The sequence below is a fragment of the Chaetodon auriga genome, chromosome 16 (assembly GCF_051107435.1).
Source record: "Chaetodon auriga isolate fChaAug3 chromosome 16, fChaAug3.hap1, whole genome shotgun sequence".
NCBI classification, from domain to species: Eukaryota; Metazoa; Chordata; class Actinopteri; order Chaetodontiformes; family Chaetodontidae; genus Chaetodon; species Chaetodon auriga.
The window spans coordinates 5,413,423-5,438,415 of record NC_135089.1 but is presented as its reverse complement, the minus strand read 5'-3'; the positions used below and the strand labels follow the sequence as shown (position 1 = coordinate 5,438,415).

The 24,993-nt window shown below is 45.4% G+C and overlaps 2 protein-coding genes across 2 annotated transcripts; both read left to right on the top strand.

Annotated features, from left to right (window-relative positions):
* Window positions 1-758: 758 nt before the first annotated feature.
* cnp (2'',3''-cyclic nucleotide 3'' phosphodiesterase) lies at window positions 759-5,816 on the top strand. The gene is made up of 4 exons (XM_076753489.1): window positions 759-854; window positions 2,463-4,070; window positions 4,158-4,285; window positions 4,408-5,816. Exons 2-4 carry the CDS (start codon window positions 2,501-2,503, stop codon window positions 4,858-4,860), a joined length of 2,151 nt encoding a protein of 716 aa, XP_076609604.1. The 5' UTR covers window positions 759-854; window positions 2,463-2,500; the 3' UTR covers window positions 4,861-5,816.
* A 1,219-nt stretch (window positions 5,817-7,035) lies between these two features.
* aclya (ATP citrate lyase a) lies at window positions 7,036-24,614 on the top strand. Its single transcript, XM_076752546.1, has 28 exons — window positions 7,036-7,179; window positions 9,458-9,637; window positions 11,009-11,131; window positions 12,968-13,030; window positions 13,122-13,312; window positions 15,174-15,253; window positions 15,825-15,955; window positions 16,947-17,065; window positions 17,615-17,751; window positions 17,854-17,915; window positions 18,014-18,131; window positions 18,246-18,400; window positions 19,065-19,158; window positions 19,529-19,670; window positions 19,820-19,988; window positions 20,076-20,180; window positions 20,268-20,464; window positions 20,542-20,623; window positions 20,712-20,822; window positions 20,946-21,073; window positions 21,155-21,248; window positions 21,382-21,536; window positions 21,624-21,774; window positions 21,871-22,014; window positions 22,412-22,525; window positions 22,641-22,723; window positions 22,907-22,983; window positions 23,077-24,614. Exons 2-28 carry the CDS (start codon window positions 9,479-9,481, stop codon window positions 23,169-23,171), a joined length of 3,279 nt encoding a protein of 1,092 aa, XP_076608661.1. The 5' UTR covers window positions 7,036-7,179; window positions 9,458-9,478; the 3' UTR covers window positions 23,172-24,614.
* Window positions 24,615-24,993: the final 379 nt, after the last annotated feature.

The following is a 24,993-nucleotide window of genomic DNA, read 5'->3' as shown; positions in this document are numbered from 1 at the left end:
TCAAACACAGCTGTACTTGCTGCAGTGGACTTCCTCTTGTCACACCTCTATTTAATCTGTTACCAGACACACACAGTGTGATTTAAACACAGATAACTTGCAGGATGTTTACTACTTTCTGTTTGCATTGTTTGTGTTGTAGATCACAGACATTGGAATTACATTTTACGGCCATTGTTTTCATAAATCTTAAGAAAATGTCCCTAATACATACTGACACATTGCCTTTTGTATATGCCAATGTAGCCTTGCTGCTTTTTTCCTCATATTAATACATGGATATGCAGGATGATTAATTATTTGTTATTAGTTGTTAAATCTTTATTGCTCTTCAGCACAGATGTACACCGTCATATATAAACATGTAAAGAAATTATATAAAATTACTAAACACTGTGTTTTTTTAAAGCTAAATTGTAATATAGAACCAGGCAGGAGTTTCAACTGAAAGAAGTTAAAGACAATGAAAACTTTGTCAGTTTGCATAAGGTGGTGATGAAAGTGTCTACACCCTAAACATACAATTGACCCACCCTAATTATGTATGAAAATAAATTACCACTGCAGCCTTTTACTATTTGTAACCTAGTTTTACTTCTATTTGTGTTCTTTTAAAAAAAAAAAAAAAATCCCCCCAAAAATGCCTCGTTTTTTTAAAGATAGTCTTAAAAGAGCTTCTCTGGTGGCGTCCTTCCGGTGTACAGGGGCGTGTGCGTAGCCACGCCCAGTTGCGCGTTCCCGGGAATTTCCTTTTGAAGCGGGTGCATGTGTGTGCCCAGGACTGCCTTGTCATTGTATCGACGGAGAAACGCGTGGTCAGCGGCACCACCGACAGCTCCGCTGCAGCCGTACTGGTAAGATGGCACTCACGCAAACAAAAGCCCTCCGTACAGTATTCTTCATCTCGTCCGTATTTCTTCTTAATTTCAACACAAACAGCCTAAATTAAGCTATTCCCATAACACGCAGTGGCTTGTGTACGTTTAAAAACGTGAAACTTGTTGAGACGTGGCGCGCGAGCCGCGGAGATTTTAGCCAAATTCTGTGCCAGCCAGGCTAAAGTGTTTTTGTCTGGCGTGCTAACGGTGGCTGCACGCCACTCCCCGCCTGGCCGCACCGTGCGCTTCAATAAAATTCAACTCCATCGATTTTCTCTTTAAAACAACATTGAAACTCACGTGAACTCGACTTGAGACCATTTTATTTAAAAACAAAACAACTCTTATTATTTAAGTGAATGTGTCATGAATTTCCAAACTTGCCTTAAACACAAAAAGCATCTCTCTCAGCGCCATTTAATGCTAATTTACTGTACCTTCCCTGTTCAACGAAGCGTGAAGTTTAATACACGTGAAAGTGTTCACATTTCCCAATTTGCATGCGCTTGGTTTCGGTTACTGTGTCTTCTAAAAAGCCTGTTTAATGTCAGCCAGCTGTCTTTGTTGCTGCCCTGGTTTGTGAGAGCTTCCCCTTCGGTCTCATGACACGATGCGGTTTTGCACATCTGTGAAATGCAGCGTTTAGTATCAGGTCTTCGGCTGACTGTGGAAACGAGCAGCCCCACGCTGGAGGTCTCTGCTATGAAGTAATCTCACTTTTCCGCGATGGCCCCGTTTTCTTAAGTGCCCTTTGTCTGCGTTTGCTGCCAAGGTCCGGCGCAGTTAATTCACCAATGCAAGCTTTGGATACGGTATTTTGCAGCCATGCTTGCGTGTCTGCCTCTAGACTCCTGTCCTTTGTGTTTTTTAACGCATAGAAATTAAAATTTGGATGAACTGTCGTGGCAAAATTTTGCCACCACCCCTACTGAGCAAAAATGGACATGGCTGCAGGGCCATTACAGTGTACTGCATGAGGCTGTAAATGCTTTTGTTTCCACCTCCTGCACATCCAACATATGTTGAAAAAGGATCATGTGCAATGTATTAAAAAAGAAAAGACAAAAAAAAAAAGATCCACCCCCTACAACTCTACTCTTTCTTAAATCTGGGACATTGACTAATTTCCCGTTTGAGACATAACGACCACGCTCCTCACCATGAACCCGTTTGAGTTTGTCCTCCAGAAGGGCAGAAACGCTGTCAGGATTGACTTATTTTAGAGCTTATTCACAAGAATTTTAATGCAGAAAGATTTAATGATGCTCATTAGAGAACATATTAAAATTGTGACTAATAATGGAGACTCTGCGAAGCCGAAAATATGACCAGGTCCATCTAAATCTACTGAAGTCAGATTTTATTTAGAGATATGTTGTCACACAGAGTCTTAAATACAGCACATGATTAAATGAGTTTGAAGAATACCTTTCTCCAGCCTTGGTGTGTTTCCCCCAAATTTTCTGACTTCATTTGATGAATGTGTGATGAACTTTAGGTGTAGTGGGTGGGTGCAAGTTTCTGAAGCTTGTGTGAATTCAATCATCAGTTTCAACCATGTCTCTTTGTTTTTGTTTGTGTTAGGTACCAGGTGGCGTGTAAAGTCAGACTTAAAGCCAGACATGGATACTGAAAAGAGCAGCGAGGTTTTAGATGCGTCAGAGACTCCACAGCCACAGGAGGCTGTAATGGAAAAAGAGGTTGTGTCAAAATTGGAGACACCGGAGGAATCCACAGAGCCTGAGAAGCAACCAGCTGCCGATGAAGAGACTGAGCAGATGGCTGTGAACGGTCATGACACAGAAGCCATAAACTCGAAAGGAACAGAGGAGGTGATTGTGACAGAAACGGTTAAGCTGTCCCAGGAAAAAACAGAAATGGAGATTGAGGATAGCGTGCCCACAGAAAAATCTGAAATGGAGTCAGCGCCTGATGTGGTGGCACCATCAGAACCAGATGAGTCATCCGAAAAGATGTCTGACCCAGTTGCAGCTTTAGTCACAGAACCAGAAAACATCCAGCCTGAACAGCAGCCGGTGCCAGAGAACGAGCCAGAACCTTTGCCTGTGCAAACGCCTCTGGCAGAGAGCGCCCCTGAACCGGAGCCAGAGAAATTGGCAGAATCGGTCGCAGAAGCTGAATTACGGGAGCAAACATTACCTGAACCAGCCGTGCCGCAGCAGCCAGTGGATACAAAACCGCCCAGCCGGGACGAGAAAGAGTCAGAACAAGTGGAAACCGAGAGAGGATTGCAGGCTACGATGGATACTGGGGCTGAAGGAGTTGCCAAAGAGGAGGTGAAAGATAATGATGTTGGGGAGAAAGAAAAACCGGCAGACACAGAGAAGCCGGCAGGAACCGTGCTGGTGGCAGAAGCTTCCCCAGAAAAGCCAGCAGGAGCTGTTACAGTGAAGGAGGAGGCGCCGGCTGAGGCTGAAAATGTGAAACCTGCAGAGGACAAGAAGGAAGCTGAACCAGGAAAATCAGTGGAGTCCGATACTCTGAAGGGAGCTGAGGCGGCAGCAGAAGGCGGGGGTGTTAAATCTGAGAAGGATGATGCGGAGCTGCCAAAGGAAGAGGATACAGGCCCTGCTTCTGGCTCCCTGGCCTTTGCCCTGCTGGAGCGAGAGCAGACCAAAGACGCCCTGCGAACCTCTCGCATCCTCGTCGTCCTCAGAGGCCTTCCAGGAAGCGGTAAAAGCTTCTTGGCACGCGCCATAGCCGATGCCTACAAAGAGCACTGCTCCGTCATCTGCGCTGACGACCACGGCGTAAAGCCGGAGAGTCCAGAATCATCTGTGGAGGGTTACAAGGCTCTGGATGAGGCCGTGGTGGCCTGCTGCAGCGCAGGATCCGCCTCCTCTCTGCTGATAGTGGTGGATGACACCAACCACACCCAGGATCGGCTGGCCCGCCTGGGGGAGATCGCAGAGCAGCAACATCTTGTCGCTCTCTTTATGGAGCCACGTACTGAATGGAGCCGAGACGTAGCACAGCTGGCCAAGAAGACCAAGCGTGGACTCGAGGGGGCTCAGCTGGAAGCCATGAGAGGTCCACTCGAGGAAATGTCCCTTCCTCTTTACTTTGGTTGGTTTCTTCTCTCCTCCGTGCAGGACAAAGTTAGGTGCACATCAATGGACTTCCTGAAAACGCTGGACACCTTGGAGGCCTTCAAGAAACACTCGATTGACTGTGAGTGTATCTGAAGTTGACCAGTACTGTAAGTCTTTAAGCAGATGGTCACGATTAAGATGCGACTGATCTTTCTTGTATTTGCAGTCACTGGGAAACCTGAGAAGGAGGTGGATTTGGAGCAGTACTTTCAAGCCAAAGGGACCCTCCATTGCACTACGAAATTCTGTAACTATGGAAAAGCAGAGGGTGCCAAAGAGTATGCACAGAATCCAGTAAGGCTTCAGATAAATTTCAGTGCGGTGGCAGCACATCTATACAGGCATGTCAGTTTATTAGCAGTGTGATGTTAAAAAGTTAATCTTGACATTTCCTCATTTTCTTTCTCCTCTCTCAGGCTGTTAAAGATCTCTATGGCTCTGCGTTCGAGCTGTTGCTGACCGCTCTCTTCGTCACTCCCCGCACTGTCGGTGCCAGAGTGTCCCTCACCGAGGAGCAGCTTCTGCTGTGGCCAGCCGATGCCGAAAAGGTGGTGGAGTCTGCTGCCTCCCTGCCTCTGGGAAGCCGCGCCCACATCACTCTAGGCTGCGCAGAGGGCGTGGAGCCAGTTCAAACAGGCCTGGATCTCCTCGAGATCCTGGCCCTGCAGCAGGGAGGCCAGCAGGGGGAGCTCGTGGAGGAGATGGAGCTCGGCTCGCTGACCTATTACGGCGAAGGAAGGTGGCTGCTCAGTCTCAGAGAGCCCATCTGCTCCCCAGCCTGCTTCTCCAGCTTCTACGGGCTCAAGGAGCCCGAGCCGACCAAAAAAGAACCTGAGAAGAAGAAGAAGCCGAAGTGCGCCATACTGTAAACGGCAAGCATGGGGACGTGTGGCCGGGATGACTGGTGAATTCAAACTTAGGCTTACTCTGTGCAAGGTTTGTGTGTTTGTGCAGTGTTTAGGGTTTCACTTGTAGCCACCCTAAATCCACAAGCTGTGTGCCTTTTTTTACTGTTGATTTGCACCACAACCCAAGATGCCTTCAATCCAATTAGGCTTGCTAACGTTGTTGAGTATCTTGTTTCACATATCAGTGCCAGAGTTGCAGTACCTGGCTATTTGCTGAGGTGTTATTAGCTGCAGTTTTAGACTAAGGTAGTATAGCCTCCTCCCAAAGTCCCACAGTAATCTAAAGCATAGATCTCCTCTTCCGTACATGTCGGTGTTTGTCAGTATTCAGATATACAAAAGCTAGGTACTTTAATTGCATGCATCCCAGGTTAACGGTATCAACATTAACACATTTCTGACCTGCTAAAAGTACCTCTGCCGCTTCAGCAGCGTTTGTCTGGTGTTTCCTTTCTCTTAGTTGTAAGTTACAGGTTAGCTGTCATTTCCGTGCATGTGTGTGTGCGCAGTGTAGGAAGTAATTGTTACAATAGCATATGGGCCAAAGTTATCTATTTGATTAAGTGTATTAGAATGAATGTCATTTATAGAGGTCCTTCCTTGTAAAATCTTTGCACTGTGCATAGTTTCAAAGGGAGAATGCTGATGAATTTGGTATTTGTTTCAGCAGCTTGCACTTAGTAATTATCAGATGCTGTGAAATCCAAGTCCATGTTTTGCAATCTTTTCTACTGCGCAAGACTGCACCATTGATCCCTTTTATCCTCTTTGAACAGCACTTCATGTATTGCATTTCGATTTGTATCCTCTGTGACTGTAATTTTTTGAAGGGCAAATCCTACTTTGTGTAGCTCTTATGAATCACTATTTTTGCACTTGTTTTGTACACTTAATAAAAAAGAACATGCTTTGCTCCAGTAATGCATTTTGCTGTCTGTTCAGTACCGTGAATGCAGTTTGCTGACGAGCATGCGAGCTGATAAGTGGGACAGTTTATCAGCACATGGTCATTCTCGCACGGCGTGCACGTGTAGTTGAAAGTGTAAAACAACCAGCAGAGGGCGCTCATCCATTGTGCAACGCTGATAACGACGCGCTAATGCGTTTTATGCATTTAACCCACAGTAACTTATAAAATTGGCTGCAACACAAATCTCCAGGACTCCTCAGACACTGTTTTCAAATATTGTACCACAGTCTGCATTGCGCCATTTGATCTCCCTTCAGTTTGCCCTTGCATAAGACTCCGGCACTGTGAAACTTCTATAAACTTTATCATAGACAGTATAGCTGCCAAAATGTGCAAGTCTCAGCTGTTAAATACACACTCCATGTCTCACCTGCACAAATATAAGAAAAAATAAAATAAAATAAGAGCAAACAGGCGACAGGTGAGTCTCCTCCACTTCATCCTTCAAACTAAAAATAGCTGACTGCGGTCAGGGACAGGTTAAAGACCGAGAACTTGTGCTACAGACCTACATATCGCACCATTGTCAAAGTGCAGGACGTGAACGTTACGTGCGACATCAAGCGATTTCCTCATTGGCTGCTGTCAAGATAACAATGTCAATCGACAAGTGGTTTGTCAAGGCTGAGTTAATTTTAACTGCTTTGTCTACTAATATACACCGGTAGTCTATTTCAATGCATAAGATCATATAAGTTCACCATATGTTTTGTTTAAGGTAACTTGTGACTGGAAATAAGTAGACATGAAATAGAAAAACTTAAAAAGTACAGTAGCTGAGTCAAGTTACATTCCACTCCTGCAACACTGTTGTATCACAATGAAGTGTAAGAAAATTGCGTGAAACATGCAGTTAATGTTTAATTTAAATCAAACGACAGCAAAATGAATGCATTCAGTTATACTTTTCCTTGCACATGTTGATGAGCACGCAGATATTTCATTCTGATCTCTCTGTATGTAAACACAATGAAGAAATAACAATGTAAAACCTCATTTTGAAAAAAATTCCCATTGTCTTATTGGCCGTTTGATTTTCCCTTCTTTGTGTGCGTCCCACCGCGTGGTGGCAATAATTCCCACGGTTGGTGAACGCATCATGGTGTGGAACCAATCACAAGCAGGGAAGTATCAGCCGAGCCTATCGGCAGATGGGCGATGGAGACAAAACTCGCAGGAGGATCTCCTGTCCGGCACCTCTGATTCCCACCGACGGCGAGGCTGGAACAACGCTGCCGAGAACAATCACACATCCACCCACAACATCCACCCAGAGCCGTTAAAGGAAGAAAAAAATCAACAAAAAGACGGTAAACTACATATTGTTTTTAAAATGCGCGTGTACTTTTTCACCGCTTCCTCGAGCTCCTTCTCTCTGCTTCTCTTTCTGTGTCAAAAAAAAAAGAAAAAAAAAAGCATCTAAAACAAGTTGAACTACAGTCCACGGCAGCCCACGTCCAGCCGGTGCTGTCTCTGCATCAGGGTTTAGAAGAAGTTTAAGACTTCTTCCAGTGGTGATGTGGACATTTACTAAAGGTGGCATGCTGTCTAACCGGTTTGTTAATGAATGATTTTTTTTTTCCTTCTCCGGCATCAGCAATATGACTCAATGCTTTTGCAAAGTCAGACAGGTTTTGTTGCACAAGTTAAACGTAAATATGAAGCTACAACTTTGATCTTCATCTTCTGATTTCTGTGTGTGCTGACTTAGCTCTGTGCATGATTTGCCTCCCCCACCAGCCATCCATCACCCCCTGTTAGTGGATGTTACTGAGCTCATCTGAACCAGCGTTGTTGCTGTTGTCCAGCAGTGATATTTAATACCTCTGGCAGGTGGGAAAGTGGATGATATATGGGACCTGGATGAGCTTTGAAAAGCCATGTTTTTGGCTGGCCTGGAAGCAGCACTGTGCTTACTCAGGGACATTCATGATCAATAGTGAGAAAGGACCATGACAGTCCCATTAATCCATTTAAGAAATAGCAGCCAGGGGCTGCAGCGAGGAACAGGTAGTCTTGTTAGAGGCGACATCAGGGCTTTCAGCCTAATGAGCCACGTAGAAGAAACAGACAGAGCAGGTGATGCACGGTGCTAGAGATGCTAATTAGTGAAAGCCTTGGTATTTTGTAGCCATAAGCCACATTTCTCAATCCTGGTGTATTGTAATGATGACATTTGCACCTGAAGGATCAGCTGGACCAATCATCTGTTGGAGACTTTGATCCTCCAGTCCCTCCAGTCTAACCTGTGGTTGGTCCAGTGTGTCGCATCAAAAATCGTGCAGAACAGGACACTTGCATTCAATTAGCCAAAAAGCAGACTTCTTTTCAGCTCTTACAGTTACTCGATCTGAGGTTGAAGCAAACCTTGTGCCCTTTATGACCCCTTTTATGGCTTTTAGTCAATGAGACTGCTGATGATAACAAGCGAGGTGGATAATATGTTATTATGGTCTTGCGGGAAGTCTGAATCTGCCACACCTGAACACTTTGAGTCAGGTCAAAAGCCATTTTTCTGCGCAATATATTCATGCTGATCAGAGTTGGTGTGTTTGCTTTCGAGCAGCAGACATCAGGGTTTGGTTCAGTGATCCTGCTGCTTGCAGCACATCGCTGCTGCTGTGATGAAACTCTAAATTACAGTCTGATTAATTGCCCTGTTTTTCCTGGTCTTGGTCGAGTCATTGAAAAATGATGCCATGTTGTGTCTAATGTGTCTCCTCAAGAAAGATAAAGGAGCCTCTGCACAATCAACAGACAGACAGAAAATGGCTGAATTATTTGACAGCAATCAATCATTTCAGTCATTTTTCATGCAGAACAGTCAAACATTTGCTGGTTTCAGCTTCTTAAATGTAAGGATTTGCTGCTTTTTTGACATTTTACAGACAAAATGATGAGTCAGGTAATCCTGAAAATAATCGGGACGTAAGTTGATAATTAAATTAATCATAAATTGCAGCACTGCTCCCATCACATTCTGCCAGAGGGAGGAAAAAAATCTGTTTCTTTTCTCAATAATCGGTGGCGTCAGATCAACCTGTACATCATCGTTCCCTCCAGTCGTAGGCTGGAGGAGAGAGTCCAGTCGCTGTGCACACTCTGTGCTGTTTCCCCAGCAAGACTCTGATTGTTTGAGAGGGAAATAAGTGCCCACTTGGTGTGCAGGTCAAACAAACTGAGGCTAACGGCGTCAGATTTAGCTTCACTGGCTTCACTGTGTTCTGCTGAGACAAACTAAATAAATCTGACCGTGCAAAAGGCCTGAACCTGCAGTGAGTATTTCATTTTCTAGCGTGTCTTTTAATTCTGTGGAGTTCAGTTGCAGCACGTCAGTCAGTGTTTCTGATTTATTTTGTGGAAAATATGAACTACAAAGCCGCCTTTCAATGACCTGGTTACCAGACCATTTCTTGACTGTTGTGACAGCAGCGGACGCCAAACAAGGTGTTTTTGTTTTTCTTATTCATAAAGGAGAAAACCACGTTGCCCTTTAAAATCCTCTGCTCATTCTTTGTCTCCATCCACTCATAGATCTGCTCTGTATTCATCTGTCTCACCGCTCACCTCTCTCTATCCATCTATCAGGCCAGTCCAGCCTAAGCAGTCATGTCGGCCAAAGCCATCTCCGAGCAGACGGGAAAGGAGTTCCTCTACAAGTACATCTGCACGTCAGCAGCTGTCCAGAACCGATTCCGCTATGCCAACGTGACGGCTGACACAGACTTTGACCGCCTGGCGCAAGAGCACCCGTGGCTGCTGACAGAGGTGAGAACCAGCTGTGGCACAACTGTGTGTGGACGGTGAAGAAAGATTGACTTTGGCTGAGTGACAGTTAGTTGTTACGGTGCAGATTCATAGCCCATAAATGTCTAAAGCACAGTCTCCGTTCAGCTTGTGGGAAATGAGCTCCTCTTTATGGAGACAGTTACTTAGGCTGGCAGCAGAGTGGTCTCTTGGCGCTTGTTAGCTGACGTCACAGACAGCAGAGCGATCCAGCAGCTCCGTTACGTTCTTGGTGGAAATGAAGTGTGAATGCAGAAGAGAAAGCTCTCTTCTCTTTGATTCCTAATTGGTAAGCGGGAGGTCAGAGTTCAGCTCGGATTTCTCGCACACACGCAGCACTTCCTCACCGCATCACCTGCTTTCAGACCAGCCCTCGCTGCTCCTGTAGGGAAGCAGCGGCCGATCGATGGGCTGTAATAGAAGTTAATTGAATGACTCATCTTGCAGGACAAAATATCATTCTCCCTCACAGCTGAAGGTTTTTATCTGGAAGGTACGAGGAGGATGTGGAGGGCAGATGCACGGAGATATGTGCTGCGGTAGGACTGATTAGAAAATTGCATTAACTTTCACCCTGCGCCCTCTCTTTCTTTGCTCACTGGCGAGCGCCCAGATACTAATGGCTCCGCTGTCATAAGTCATTCTCTTTATCTGACTTGCAAGTGAGAGGAGGCGGGCGCAGTCGGTGGGGGCTGGATGTGATTTTGCTTTTGCGTCAGAAGGGACTTGCGTACCTGAGAGATTCCATTAAATTCAGCTCGTGTCAACTTTCAGGTGATGCATTTTATTTTGGGAGCTTTGGATTTGCTGATGGACTCAAGTATCTCACCAAATAATCACATATCTGCTGTCTTATGTTGGAGATTAGGATGAACGGGTGCAACTATTGATCGTTTCCCTTTAACCTGCCAGTTCTTGATTAATCGCTGAGTCAGCTGTTCTATAAACTGTCCAAAAGAACTATGAAAAATGAAGATTACAGTTTCCTAAAGCCAAAGTTGTCAAAGGCAGAGACTCATTTTACTAGAATAGATCACTAGCAAATATTCACATGGAAGAATATATAAGAATAATGCAGAACATATAAATGTAGAATTGTTGCAGATTCATTTTATGTTGATCAATTAAACAAAGATCAATTGAGAAAGATTGTTTTAGATGTAGTCGAATCTAAAGAAAACTTAAACAAGCGTACTAGAATTTAGACATTTTGATAATAGTTTGAATTCATAATCATGTCAAGTTTCTTTCATTCAGCAAATAAATATTATAAAGAATATTGTCATGGTTTAAATGCACTGTAAACATCAGCCTGAGTGCACCTGTCACACCATGTTTATCTCCGTCCTCCAGAGACTGGTGGTGAAGCCGGACCAGCTGATCAAGAGGCGAGGGAAGCTGGGCCTGGTTGGCGTCAACCTGGACCTGAAAGGCGTCAAAGAGTGGCTGAAGACCCGCCTCATGAGAGAGACGACAGTACGTCATCCACCCTCTCCTTCTCTGATGTCTCTCAGCCAATTACCTCCTCCTGACCCCGTGTTTGAGAGCGTGCACTTTGCTGAACACTCCTTAAATCAATATTATCCCAGCACTTTAGTCAGATCCTCCTCCTGTTGCCCTTTCCTTCACCCTCCTTCCCTCTTTAACACTGATGCATTTGCGCATGTATTTTTTTCCTGATGTATGTTTGCTTAAAGAACCGCCCAGATTGCTGAGGGGTTCAGTATCAGTCCTCAGCCACTAAATCAGCCCAGTCGGCTGAGGCGCGCACTGCTGGTGAATAAACAGTCCATCTATCCAGTCAACAGAGGCGCAAAACATCCATCACTGTACCACCGAGATGCTGCTTTGCCTCATAAACCAAGAAGCAAGTTATAGACGGACCAGCATGGGTCATTAAAGAGTGAGCGTTGGTGTTTTTTGTGTTGCAGTGTGGGTGTATCTCTACACAGATGAGATGAAACTGTCCGCAGCTGCAGGCGGCAGTAAATAAGAATGAATGAAGCCACACCTGTATTGTGGTCAGAGCAGTGTTTCAGCTTGTTAATTGTCTGTATTGTTCTCTGAAGAGTAGAAGTAATCACAGTAATTACACAGATAAATAACCGCTGGCTATGTTTATCAATTGTTTAAGGTGCATTAGAGTAAATCAGTATCTTGGTCTCATAATGGCTAAGAAAAAGCTATTATGCTAGTCTGTTTTTTTCTTTTTAGATAGATAGATAGACATTTTCTTCATCTCCAAGGGACATTCACAAATTTTTAGCCGTGCTAGTGGCTAATTTGTCCAGTGCTTGTATGACAGTCACAGCAGTCTTACCTGTACTTCATGTTTAGCGCTAATTAGCAAACATTAGCATGCTAATATGCTAAACTATGATAGTGAACATGCACCTGTTTAACATCAGATGCTAGCATGTTAGCGTTTAGCTCAAAGTGTGTCTTTGCTGCTACTGAGGCTGTACCTTCTTAGTATGACTCCCTAAAATGTGTAAGCTGCGTTAAAGAAGAAAGAAATGTGTGACTGAGTGCAGTCAGCTTGGTCTTATGTTAGGAAAGAGCTGAGTTTCATCATTATAATTGCTAGCTTGTTGCCACTGGCATCTAAGCGTCTTGTCTGGCTGCTTATTAGCTTAGCTAGCTGTTAGCTTATCTTGAGAAATCACCAGAGAATCCAGTCAGGTTAGATAGCGGTGGATGTGAATAACTTTATTGAACAGAACCACGTTTACACTTTATATGTCCTTTCACTTCACATGGCTGCCTCGCTCTGCTATCTGAGTGTTTCATATTTCGTGTAATCGTGTTACCACAAGCGGTTAAGTTGAGCCATCCATGGCTTTACTTTTGTTTCCTCTGCGAGGCAGCGATGGAGCCGTCTCTTCATCTGTCTGAACTAGCCTGAGCCCCTTGTGGGTTTTTCAATTTTTTCCCCCCACCTGTCATCAACCTCCTTTTTGTTTGCACTCTTCAAAAATGGCAACTCCCTCTCGACCTTTTATTATTTTGCTCTCCGCCTGGCCGCTCTCAGCCCGGTTACTTTGTGCCCGCTGGCCTTTAACAGAGGAGCGATGACAGCCTCGCCAAATGAGCTGTGTTCTCGGCGCTTTGCCTGCAGTAATGCGTGACGACACTTTCTTTTTCCTTCTCCTCAACCTGTCTCCTTTGAAACGTTTGGGCCGGTGAGGCGCTCTACTGTCTTTTTTTGAACCCCTGGGAGTTCATGTTAATATGTTGTTTTGCTCCAGCTGTAGCTTCTGTTGAATAATTATTTCACCACCTTGAGAGAATTATTGTCTTGATGATCCTCAGGTGGGAAAAGCCAAGGGCATTCTCAAGAACTTCCTCATCGAGCCGTTTGTCCCTCATAAGCAGGTAAAGCATTCCTAAATTAGCAGTGATGATCCTTGATGTCCGGTAAAGAGCCATTTATTGACGTCTGTGTCATTTGAACCCCTTTGTTCAGGAAGAGGAGTTCTATGTGTGCATCTATGCCACCCGGGAGGGCGACCATGTGCTGTTTCACCATGAGGGAGGGGTGGATGTGGGAGATGTGGATGCCAAGGCGAAGAAGCTGCTAATTAGGGTGGATGAAAAGATCAGCGAAGACTCTGTGAAGAAAGAGCTGCTCACCCACGTCCCCAATGACAAGAAAGCGTGAGTTAAATGAGGAAGTGTTTTGAGTGCGTGTGCAAAACTTGGACTGGGATTGGACAATAACCTGAAGCTTACAGCGTGACTGTGACAACGATTTCTGGTGCTATAGTTCGTGCAGCTTTTGATTTTCAAACGACAAATAACAGGTATTTTATTTTGAAGGAACAGCTCCAAACAGTGTGTGCTCTAAAAAAAGAAAGCAAAGATTTCCACTTCAGCCTCTGTGCAGCACAGCTGGAGGTGTTTTAAAGATCAAAAGACAAAAGAAACTAACATGGTCATGATTTGTGACTTTTATTATTAGTGATCCATTTTATCACGACCGGCGTGCTGAGCAAGCTCAACACTAAACTGCTAAAAAAAAAGACCCAAAAAAGCCAAAAAGGAAGTGGACATCTTCCATTATATAATGAAACTCCTGACCAACAGCGGGAAACAAAAGCGCCACAAATGAAGTCAGAGAAAGCACTTTGATATTGGCCGTAAATGTGGGGGGAGCAGAAGGAGGAGGGTGGAGGGCTTTCCATTAGACAAATGACAGTCTCCCTCCTCTGCATCGCCTTTCTTCGATCAGCCTCCGCCCCCGGCCTTTTTTTTTTTTTATTTATTGCACGGCAGCCACATTCAGAGCACGTCGGTTTGTTTTGATGGGTACGATGCAGCGGCTCGGCCCCTCCGGCCCCCCCATCCATCTCTCTGGCAGTGTTCATGTGACAGCAGATTCTGGCCGGGCTCGCTGTCTTGGCTGACATTGAAGAAGCCGCCCCAGAAATCACTCTGCCAGCCCGAGCTGGCCCCCTCACCCCGTACACTCCTCTCCTCGCCCTCCTCTCGCACAACAGGAGCGGCACTTGGCCGGTTTTCCTGCCCTCCCGTCAGAGGCAGACATGGGAAGCTGAGTCATTTGGGGTTTCGGTCGCAGTTTTCCCCCCGCGGGCCAGTCGGAGGCCTGACAACAGGCTGACGTGGTTACAAAAGCCTCCGAGCTGCCTGCACAACTGACAGGCAGGAGAGGAGAGCAAAATGCTGCACCTCCTCCTCCTCCTCCTCCTCTCTGCTCTCGTTTGACATGTGAAGGAGGAAGTAAATTAGATTTTTCCTTGTCTGCAGCGAGACTCTCTGCAGATAATTTACAGGTGGACTGTTTCCTGTTCAGCTTAACAATCCTTCAATGACATGGCTGTAGTTCGTCATGGGTTGAATTATGTGGAAATTTTAATGGCCATAATGTTTCTTTCAGGGAAATTTAATTGCACAGCCCAGAATTAAAGAATTAAGAATTAAATACCTTTGACTTCAACTTCATTTTGTTGTTCTAAGGGAAATCTGGTTTGCAGATCGTTAATGGTCCAAAACATGTAAGCAATTTATAACTACATGAATAAGAAATAGGAATATTTCCATGTATATGAGCTATTAAAGATGCAAAAAGTTGTTTAAGAGTTTCACATTGCAATGCTGTGAATGTTTAACAAGTTAGAAGATGATTAAAAGAGCGTTTGTGTATTCGTTTCTTCCTCCTTAAAGTCATCCTTCACATTTATTTCCCACAGTGAAGTCTTCAAATTGCTTGTTTTCTTATATATATTCTCTGTTATTTAGATGTGTTGTGTATTTAGCATTTTAAAACTGGTCCAGTTGTTGGCACCAGCACTTTTGCTTGAGAATTGGCTCAAATGACGAATCAGTTATTTAAATGATTGCATATTAATTATCTGTCAGTCCACAAATGATTTCAGCTGTATTATGATTAGAACTGATTATATCGTGATGTGATTAACTAGACATCCGCAGTCTATTCTGGTGCTGCAGCAACAGAGCCAAAGACGAGTTTCATCTGTTGCGTGTCGTCTCTCTGCAGGGTCCTCGCCAGCTTCATCGTCGGCCTCTTCAACCTGTACGAGGACCTGTTCTTCACGTACCTGGAGATCAACCCCCTCGGTACGCTGTTTGTGTTCGTTTCTCTCAAATACCCCGATGTGCTGCGTCTGAACAAGCAACGACGAAGGCGTACGCACGTCATTCCAGCACAGAGTCATAAATATGTTATGGGATTATGAAATTAGAAAGGAGACATCAAAAGGAAATTGGGGATGAAAACATCAATGCATAATAAAAACATCATCTTGAATCCAAGAGGCAGAAGTTGATTCTGCCTCATTTTTAACGCTGAAGAGGAAACATTAAATAATTCATGCGCTCGCTGTTTGATGAAGGCAGCGTGTGTTTATAATGGAGTAATTGGGCACCAGTACATGCCCTCTGGCAGCTGTTCCTGTCGATGCAGCGAGACCGACTGTGCCTGCTTTGATGTCACACCATCTCCTCGCCTCATCCACTCTTTTCCACCTCCTGCCGGGGCGGCAGGAAGGCTGTGGTCACCGGTGTCCGACCATGGTCCCATCACGACCTATTTAAAGCGCTAACAGAGCGAATCTCAGTCGGAGGGTGTTTGTAAACCTGGTTGGAGTATAGATCTTAACATGTGTCTCCCTCCTTTCGCTTCTCTCAGTGGTCACAAAAGATGGAGTTTACGTGCTGGACATGGCAGCCAAGATCGATGCTACAGCTGACTACATCTGCAAGGCCAAGTGGGGCGATGTGGAGTTCCCTCCACCCTTCGGCAGGGAGGCTTATCCTGAGGTGAGGGGGGGCCGGAGAGATGTCCAATTTCAGTGTGTCAGCATCAAAGAGCTGGTTTTGAGTGTTACAGCCCAGCAATCTGGATTTGCTGATTTACAGTTTGCTTTTGAATTAATGGGCTAAACTCTGACTGACTAGATTTCATGTTTCATTAGATATAAATAGTTGAATTTTAAATTTCTCAGCCTGAGGAAAAAGATAATTTCTCAGTGGGTTTCTCCGCCGCTTTGCTGTGGAGCAGCCCCTGACCCTGCTGCCCCAGGCTGAATTAATGAGGGAGGGTGGCACCAACTCTCAGCTGTTCATCAGCCTTTATGAGTCATTGTGGAGAGGTATGGAGACATCCTCAAGCAGAGGTCGTCTGGGCAGAGAGCTGAGCGTTCAGATGTCGTGTCGTGTACTGTAACGATAGAAAAGATCTGATTTTGAGTGTGATTTTCTTTGGTTTTTAGAAACATTAAATTTGATTTTGAGGGTTTTGAAAGGTAAATCAGAGAGATTATTTTGTTCAGTGGACTTTTTTTTTTCTTTTCTATTTTTGGCTGACGCATGTAGGAGCTCGTTTGAGACAGACTGTCTGTGCACCAGTCGGGCTCTAATTGGGCTGCAGTGAGTCTTGAGCGGAGACGAGGGACAGCGGGTGGCTTTGATTGGAGGCTTTTTTGCTCCCAGCCACCAGCTGTGGCCCCAACTGTCACAAACAACCACTGATGCACATCACATCTACTGTCACTCTTAATACTTGTACAATATTTCCAATTAATAACTCTTTAAAATCAGTGCAAGCACATGTAATGAACTGCAGGCATATGGAGAGGTGCTTGTGCTGGCCCTGCTCTGATTAAGGCTGCAATCACACACACACACTCACACACTCACACACACACACACACACACACACACACACACACACACACCCCTCCCCCTTATCTGTAGCATTCATAAAACCTGTCTCTCACCTCTTCGTTGCCCTTTTCTTTGACTTTTGCAGGAAGCCTACATCGCCGACCTCGACGCCAAGAGTGGCGCCAGCCTCAAACTGACCCTCCTCAACCCCCGAGGCAGGATCTGGACCATGGTGGCAGGAGGAGGCGCCTCAGTGGTGTACAGGTACCCAGTCACACTGCCAGCGCAGGACCGAACGACATAAAACAGAGAAGACTGCAGTGGACATGTATCTGCACGTCTGGTTGCTTCGCTTTATCCTCGCTGATTGATTGCACTGCACGTAATTAGGTTTAGCATTAGCAGAGTATGCTAGTGATGCAGCAGTGAGGCTGATGGTGCAGCAGCTCAGAGTCTGCCTGCTCTGCTAAATTTGATCCTTAGATATTGCCATTTTAGTGAGAGTCTGGAGGAATGAGCGGCGCCTCCGTCACGACGCCGTCTGTCGGGGGTGTAAAGCATGACGTGCAGACACATCAGCCACGACTAATTATTCCCCCTGTGCACTCTGAAGTTGTCTGTTTACAGCGTTAATTCACAACAGAGAGAAAAAGTTCATTTAGTGGTTATGAGGATAATGAAGTTTAGCGCTCATAATCTCATTTTTCTGAACGTTGTGTTCACTGCTGGCGCTCAGAAGCCGGTATGCAGCCAGATATGACTGTCCCAGGAGACGCACAGCTGCTGTTACTGACGCTTTTTCCTCTCTCCCAGCGACACAATCTGTGACCTGGGTGGCGTCAACGAGCTGGCCAATTACGGGGAGTATTCAGGAGCTCCGAGCGAACAGCAGACCTATGACTACGCCAAGACTATCCTGTCTCTGATGACCAGAGAGAAGCACCACGAGGGTAGGAAAGCTGCTCCGCCCAAACTCTGTGTGTGTGCTCAAAGAGTGTGTGTGTGTTTATTTCTATGTTTCTAAAACGATGTTTCATCATCGTGTTCTCCAGGAAAGGTTTTGATCATTGGGGGAAGCATCGCAAACTTCACAAATGTTGCAGCAACATTTAAGGTACATTTAAGCATCACATGCTTTTTCTCAGTGTATGAGCCTTAATGTTATGTACTTCATGTGAATTTATCCACTGAGCACATGCTTGTCTCTGCCAGGGGATTGTTAGAGCCATCAGAGACTATCAGGTGCCACTAAAGGAGCATGAGGTCACCATTTTTGTCCGCCGTGGAGGCCCCAACTACCAGGAAGGTCTCAGAGTGATGGGAGAAGTTGGTATGTTGTACACTTTGCACTGGTTTGTGAAAGCGTGTCTTGAGTGCATTTATCTGCAAACACCTGCTGATTTTCGTACGCCACGCTTAATTATGTTCTGCCTGCTCTCCTCAGGCAAGACCACTGGGATCCCCATCCACGTCTTTGGCACAGAAACCCACATGACTGCCATTGTTGGCATGGCACTGGGCCACCGGCCAATCCCCAACCAGCCTCCTGTTGCTGCCCACACTGCCAACTTCCTCCTCAACTCTAGCGGCAGCACATCGGTATGACACACACTGACCCAACACGGAGAAAAATAGGCTGTCGAGACGTTGTGTCGGCTCACTGTGCAGCGAGTTTACATCATCAGCTCCGCCAGCAGTGTGGCGCAGTTAGCGAGAGAGCAGGAGACGTGCATGCCACAGCCTCTGTTTCAGTCACTACTGTCTTGTCCTTCTGGTGACCCAGATTATCAGAAGGCCAGTGGCTCTTTTGTATAAGAGCATCGCAGGGCATTGTGCACTGCTCTCACTCAAAGAGCTGTGACATCACAGTCGGTAACGCGCTGCGACTCCCCCGAGGCGTCCATTAAGACCGGCAGTGCGTGAACTTTCAGCAAAGTGAGCATGTGTGCCTGCACGTGTTTTTACACATAAGCACAAAGTAAAAGTCTGAAACAAAAAGCATGCATTTTTCTGAAATTATATGACCAGTTTAAAAAGATTTAAAGCACTAAAATCCAGTTCGTCATTCCTTCACAAAGCTCCACTTGTCTCGCTGATGGCCTGAAAAATCAAGAACACTAAGACTCAGTGTGTAACTTGTGTGCAGGTGATGTCTTATAAAACAATGAGGCAGCCCTGCCCTTTTCTGTTATACTCATTAGCACATGTACTTTTTCAAATATGCACAGCAGAATAAAAAAATTGTTTTTTTTGTTATTTCCAGACTCCAGCATCCAGCAGAACTGCCTCTTTCTCTGAAAACAGAGCCAGAGTTGAAAGCTCACCAGCCAAGAAGGCAAAAACTGGAGCTCCTATTGGTGAGAAAACACACGCACACACAGCACTTTGACGCCTTTGCACTGTGACTGATAGGGCTTTGATGTGTTTCCATGCATGACAGTTAGACGCCTTGTGATCATGCGAGGTTGAAATTAAGTATAACAGCTCCCCCTTCGGAGGGCAGGAGGAGCGTTCAGTGTTCTGATACATAACTGGATCAACAACATGTTACATCAACATGCCTTTCTGTTATTGTTGTTGTTGTAGTTATGTAAAAAAAAAAAAAATCAGTAGGCAGTAGAGCTTTTTGGAGCTGAATCACTTTATCTGCACGGGCAGTGAGGAGGAAATCAATGTTTATGACCTGGTGTTCAGCGTCTATCTGTATTCATTTTCCCTTCCCTGCAGCCAAGGCAACTACCCTCTTCAGCAAGCACACCAAGTCCATAGTGTGGGGCATGCAGACTCGGGCGGTGCAGGGCATGCTGGACTTTGACTACGTCTGCTCCAGAGATGAGCCATCTGTCGCAGCCATGGTCTACCCGTTCACGTAAGTGCGCTCTGTCCTTCCTCCTCAGCTTGTCTTTCCTTTGTCCTGCTGTCAGTGTAATGGATCTTAATTGTGGATTTATTATAATAAAAGCCTATTTAGTGAACTGTGTCCTTTCACTGCGTGATGAATGCTTCTCCACCTTTCAGCGGAGACCACAAACAGAAGTTCTACTGGGGCCACAAAGAGATCCTCATCCCCGTGTATAAGAACATGAGCGACGCCATGAAGAAGCACCCAGATGTGGACGTGCTCATCAGCTTTGCATCTCTGCGTTCGGCCTTTGAAAGCACCATGGAGACCATGCAGTACCCACAGGTGAACGCACCCTCATCCTGCGCCATCTGCGAGGTGCTGAACAGCTGGGAAAAAAGAAGTTAAGCCTCTCTGTTCGATCGCTTTCAGATTCACACCATTGCCATCATCGCTGAGGGGATCCCTGAAGCCCACACCAGGAAGATCATCAAGGCCGCAGACGAGAAGGGCGTCACAATCATTGGACCAGCAACCGTTAGTCCTGTTTCACTTCTCACTAGATTTGCACAATGTTATTTTGTCTGAGCCGACCAGCAAACCTGTGTGTGTGTGTTTATCCAGGTTGGAGGAATCAAGCCAGGCTGTTTCAAGATCGGGAACACCGGAGGCATGCTGGATAACATCCTGGCCTCCAAGCTGTACCGCCCGGGCAGCGTGGCCTACGTGTCCCGCTCAGGCGGCATGTCCAACGAACTCAACAACATAATCTCCCGCACCACAGATGGTGTTTTTGAAGGCGTGGCCATCGGTGGGGACAGGTATGTAAATATCTTTTCTCTGCAGGGTGTGAGCATGTGGGTTTGAGCTGGTGTGTAATCTTTACATTCTTCTGCAGATATCCGGGCTCTGTGTTTACCGATCACGTGCTGCGCTACCAAGACACTCCCGGGGTGAAGATGATTGTTGTGCTGGGAGAGGTGAGGAATGAATCTACACACCCTGAGGCCTGCAGCTTTAAGGAGTCATTGATTTGCTACATCCTGATCCTCTTCCTTCCTCCTGCAGATTGGAGGCACAGAGGAGTACAAGATCTGCGAGGGTATCAAACAGGGCAGGATCACGAAGCCGGTGGTGTGCTGGTGTATCGGCACCTGTGCCACCATGTTCTCCTCGGAGGTGAGAGGGCAGGTGTAGAGGCTGGTGCACATCAGGCACCATTAGCCTGCTGCATAATGAGACATTCAAGGCATTAATTATTGTTTTCTGACCCCTGTTGCACCTTTTTTTTCCCCCCCTCAGGTTCAGTTCGGCCATGCAGGAGCCTGTGCCAACCAGGCGTCTGAGACAGCAGTGGCTAAGAACAAGGCTCTGAAGGAGGCTGGTGCTTTTGTCCCCAAGAGCTTTGATGAGCTGGGAGAGATCATCAAGTCAGTGCACGTTGTCATATTTATTTGTCGGTATTCTGTTGTGATTCCTGAGCTTATCTCAGTCTTTTTTTGTGCGTGCAGATCTGTTTATGATGACCTTGTTGACAAAGGAGTCATCCAGCCAGCCGAAGAGATGCCTCCTCCCACAGTGCCGATGGATTACTCTTGGGCACGAGTGAGTATGCTTGTGAAGGACAGCAGTATAAATCAAGCAGTTAGACCTCAGATGGAGCAAAACAAAACTGAAACAAATCATGGTTTAAACACGAGTGCATGTTGTGAAATCTTGTATCTGTTTGCCTCCACAGGAGCTGGGTCTGATCCGCAAACCTGCTTCCTTCATGACCAGCATCTGCGACGAGAGGGGTCAGGAGCTCATCTACGCCGGCATGCCCATCACCGAGGTCTTCAAGTCAGAAATAGGCCTGGGAGGAACTCTGGGGCTTCTCTGGTTCCAGAGGAGGTCAGCCTCTTAACCCGGCAGTGGTGATAAAGAAACTCTAAAGAAATCCTTGAACCACATAACAGTCGTTTCGTTCTCTGTGTGCAGGTTGCCGCGGTACGCCTGCCAGTTCATTGAGATGTGCCTGATGGTGACTGCTGATCACGGCCCTGCCGTCTCTGGTGCCCACAACACCATAGTCTGTGCTCGAGCTGGCAAGGATCTCATCTCCAGCCTCACCTCCGGCCTTCTCACCATCGTAAGACACGTCAAACCTGCGATTCATCTGCTCGATTTATCGGCCTGTAAAAGTCCACCATGAGCATGTGTTTTTTCCCTTTTTGTCACTTTACAGGGAGACCGCTTCGGAGGAGCTCTGGACGCTGCAGCAAAGCAGTTCAGCAAGGCATTTGACAGCGGCATGCTGCCCATGGAGTTTGTCAACAAGATGAAGAAGGATGGGAAGCTGATCATGGGCATTGGGCACAGAGTCAAGTCGGTGAGGACCATGCGGCCGGAAAGTTCATCATTTTAGGAGCAAGGCCACTTGGCCTTCGGTGGTGTCACAGCTGTCTTAAGTATAGCCCGGTTATCCAACAGTTCATACCAGGCTCTACCACTAGTTACGTGCTCAGCATTTCACTTGATTTTGTCCAGTAAGAATTCAGAATCTCAACAAGAGACACTGGTGTCTGAAAATTATATTGTCAGGAAAGAGACGGAGGAGAAAATGTTAGCTGTTGGAAAAACCTCTATTAAATAAGACAGAAAACAGAGATGCTATTGTTGCTTTGGGGCTAGAAATCTCATGTTAAGGAAATGTCCTCGAGGAGAAAAACGAGATTGATTGGAGAAGGACGATTTTGAATGAAAGGGAATTATCTGTGCTTCCCCAGATAAACAATCCAGATATGAGAGTCCAGATCTTGAAGGACTTTGTGAAGCAGCACTTCTCCTCCACCCAGCTGCTGGACTACGCTCTGGATGTAGAGAAGATCACCACGTCCAAGGTAACACTTATCACTTCATGCTGGCATTCACAGCCTTTACTGAGTAATGACACGCTCCATTTTTAAATAACGTCATCATTTTTTTTCCCTGTGTGTGTGGATTTTGTTGCATTAGAAACCCAACTTGATCCTCAATGTGGATGGCTTCATTGGTGTGGCCTTTGTGGACTTGCTCAGGACTTGTGGTGGTTTTACAAGGTGAGACAAAATAATGATGCTGTGGACTAACTGAGAGCCAAACAAGCTCATTTATACATTGATATAATGAATAGGTAGAAGAAATGCTGGGACTACATGATTGTAGAACAGAAGCTATTATGTATGTATGCCCACATTGTGTGCAGCCACTCTCACCCTTGTTGTCCATCATACCGATCTCAGGGACGAAGCTGATGAGTTTGTGGAAATCGGCGCTCTGAATGGCATCTTTGTCCTGGGACGCAGCATGGGATTTATTGGTGAGTCATTTCTGCTGTGGTGTCTTGTATGCATGTATGTAAGATGTCAAGCACTTCTTCCTTGTGTGACAATCAATCCGTCCTTTTCCTCAGGACACTACCTGGACCAGAAGAGGCTGAAGCAGGGTCTCTATCGCCACCCCTGGGATGACATCTCCTATGTGCTCCCAGAACACATGTCCATGTAATCTGAGGGACTGAAGCAGAGAACGTCTGTCCCCTCGCCAAGCTCTCAGTTTCCCGCCCATACTGTGATACGGCACCCCGAAGCAGTGGCATAATATAGTGAAGATGTTACCCTTAATATAGCTGTAAATTAAATATATGAAGAGAATAGTTTTTAGTTTTGAAACCTGTTACTGCTGCAGCTCTGTGACTATTAGTAAAACCTGCTAAACTGTGACGCTCCAGACAAAGTCTGAGGGGGGGGTCATTCAACTGTTGACCGTTATTTACCCCTGAATATTCCATCACTGTTGTATTAACCCAGCATGTGTGTCTGTATCACAGACTGTTGTGTCTCTGTGCAGCTCTCTTCATTGTGCCACTTCAGAATCATGAGCTCGCTGCAAGGGGTGAACATGTAGTGCAATAATACCGATAACATGAGAACGTACTGTAGATCAGAGCTTTATTTATGTATAGGTGTATTAACAGTGAAAATTCAATGGTACAAAATGTTATTGTGTTGATTTTTCTCTAATGTTTTTGACACGGTGGCAGAGTTGAGTGTGCTTTCTGTGGCAAATGGGACCATTTTATGAGTCATTCCTGGCAGGTGTTGTCCCCCCAGAAATAATCTTTCTCAGCTGGTGGAAAATGTGGGAGTGCTTTCCAAAATTGTCTTAATGGAAGTGGAGTGTTTTTAGTCATGAGAACAAAAAATAAATGTGTAATTTGAGTGTTGTTTTCCCCCCAGTTATTTAAACCGATGCAGCATTTTACCATAAGCCTCAGGATGCAGTTCTAGTACCATCGCCTGTGAGAAATTACCTATGAGGATTAAATATTCACTGTTTTTTTTTGAAGGTATACTTGATATATTAACAGAAATGCACTAATCCCTTTACAATAAACTGATTTTCAGCACTGTAAGACAGCAAATATTTAAGCAGTTAAATGCCATCATATGTTTTTGACTAATGTTAGGTCTTCATATGGTTTGAATTAATGGAGGTTGTTCCATCATGTTGCTTTGTGTAGGATTTTAAAGGTCATCACACACCCAACGCTGAGCATGTCGCTCCATCTATTACTCACTGACTTTTTTTTTTTATTTGAACAAAACCAATTCATCTGACACATGCAGCATACAAGCCTCACCATGACATGTTTCCCATTTGAGAAACTGCGTGGGGACAATCTCATGATCGTTACACTCGATTCTCTTTGAAATGAAAGGAAATTAGACATTTCGCCCCGCAGTTGTCGTGCAGCCATCATCGGTGTCAACGTTTGTGTGAAAGTTACAAAACTAGAAATATTCTGTGGATGACCAGAAGCCTTTATTGTCACAGTGTTTATGTTTTTAAGTGTTTCAATGTGAACTCAACGTGCCTCCGTGTGGATTTGTTGTATGTTGACAACTGTGTAACTGAGTAAAATAAAATGGAATTAATGTCATGCAATAATACAGCGTGTGTGTGCAGTGTTATCGTTTGAGATATAATATATACTGAGTGCATGTGTTAGGATTGGGTCTAACATTTTTACCTCTTCAGACTCACTCCAGCTGTTTTAAGCTAAATGCAAACATGCGTTTAGACATTTTAGACTTTTACTGTGTTAAATCTGCAAAATCTGCAGCTGTGTACAAATATAAATGTCGCTCACATGCCTTAACTTGTGAAACACAGCTACTAATAACATGATAGTGTTTGCAGGCCATGGTTGGATCATGCTATTCTTCACCTGGCTTAGTGGTATCTTACTGGCTCACCTACTCACAGAGACATCACTGTTTGCTTTGACCACGCCTCTGCTTTCCCTGCTATTACAAGTCAAATGTCT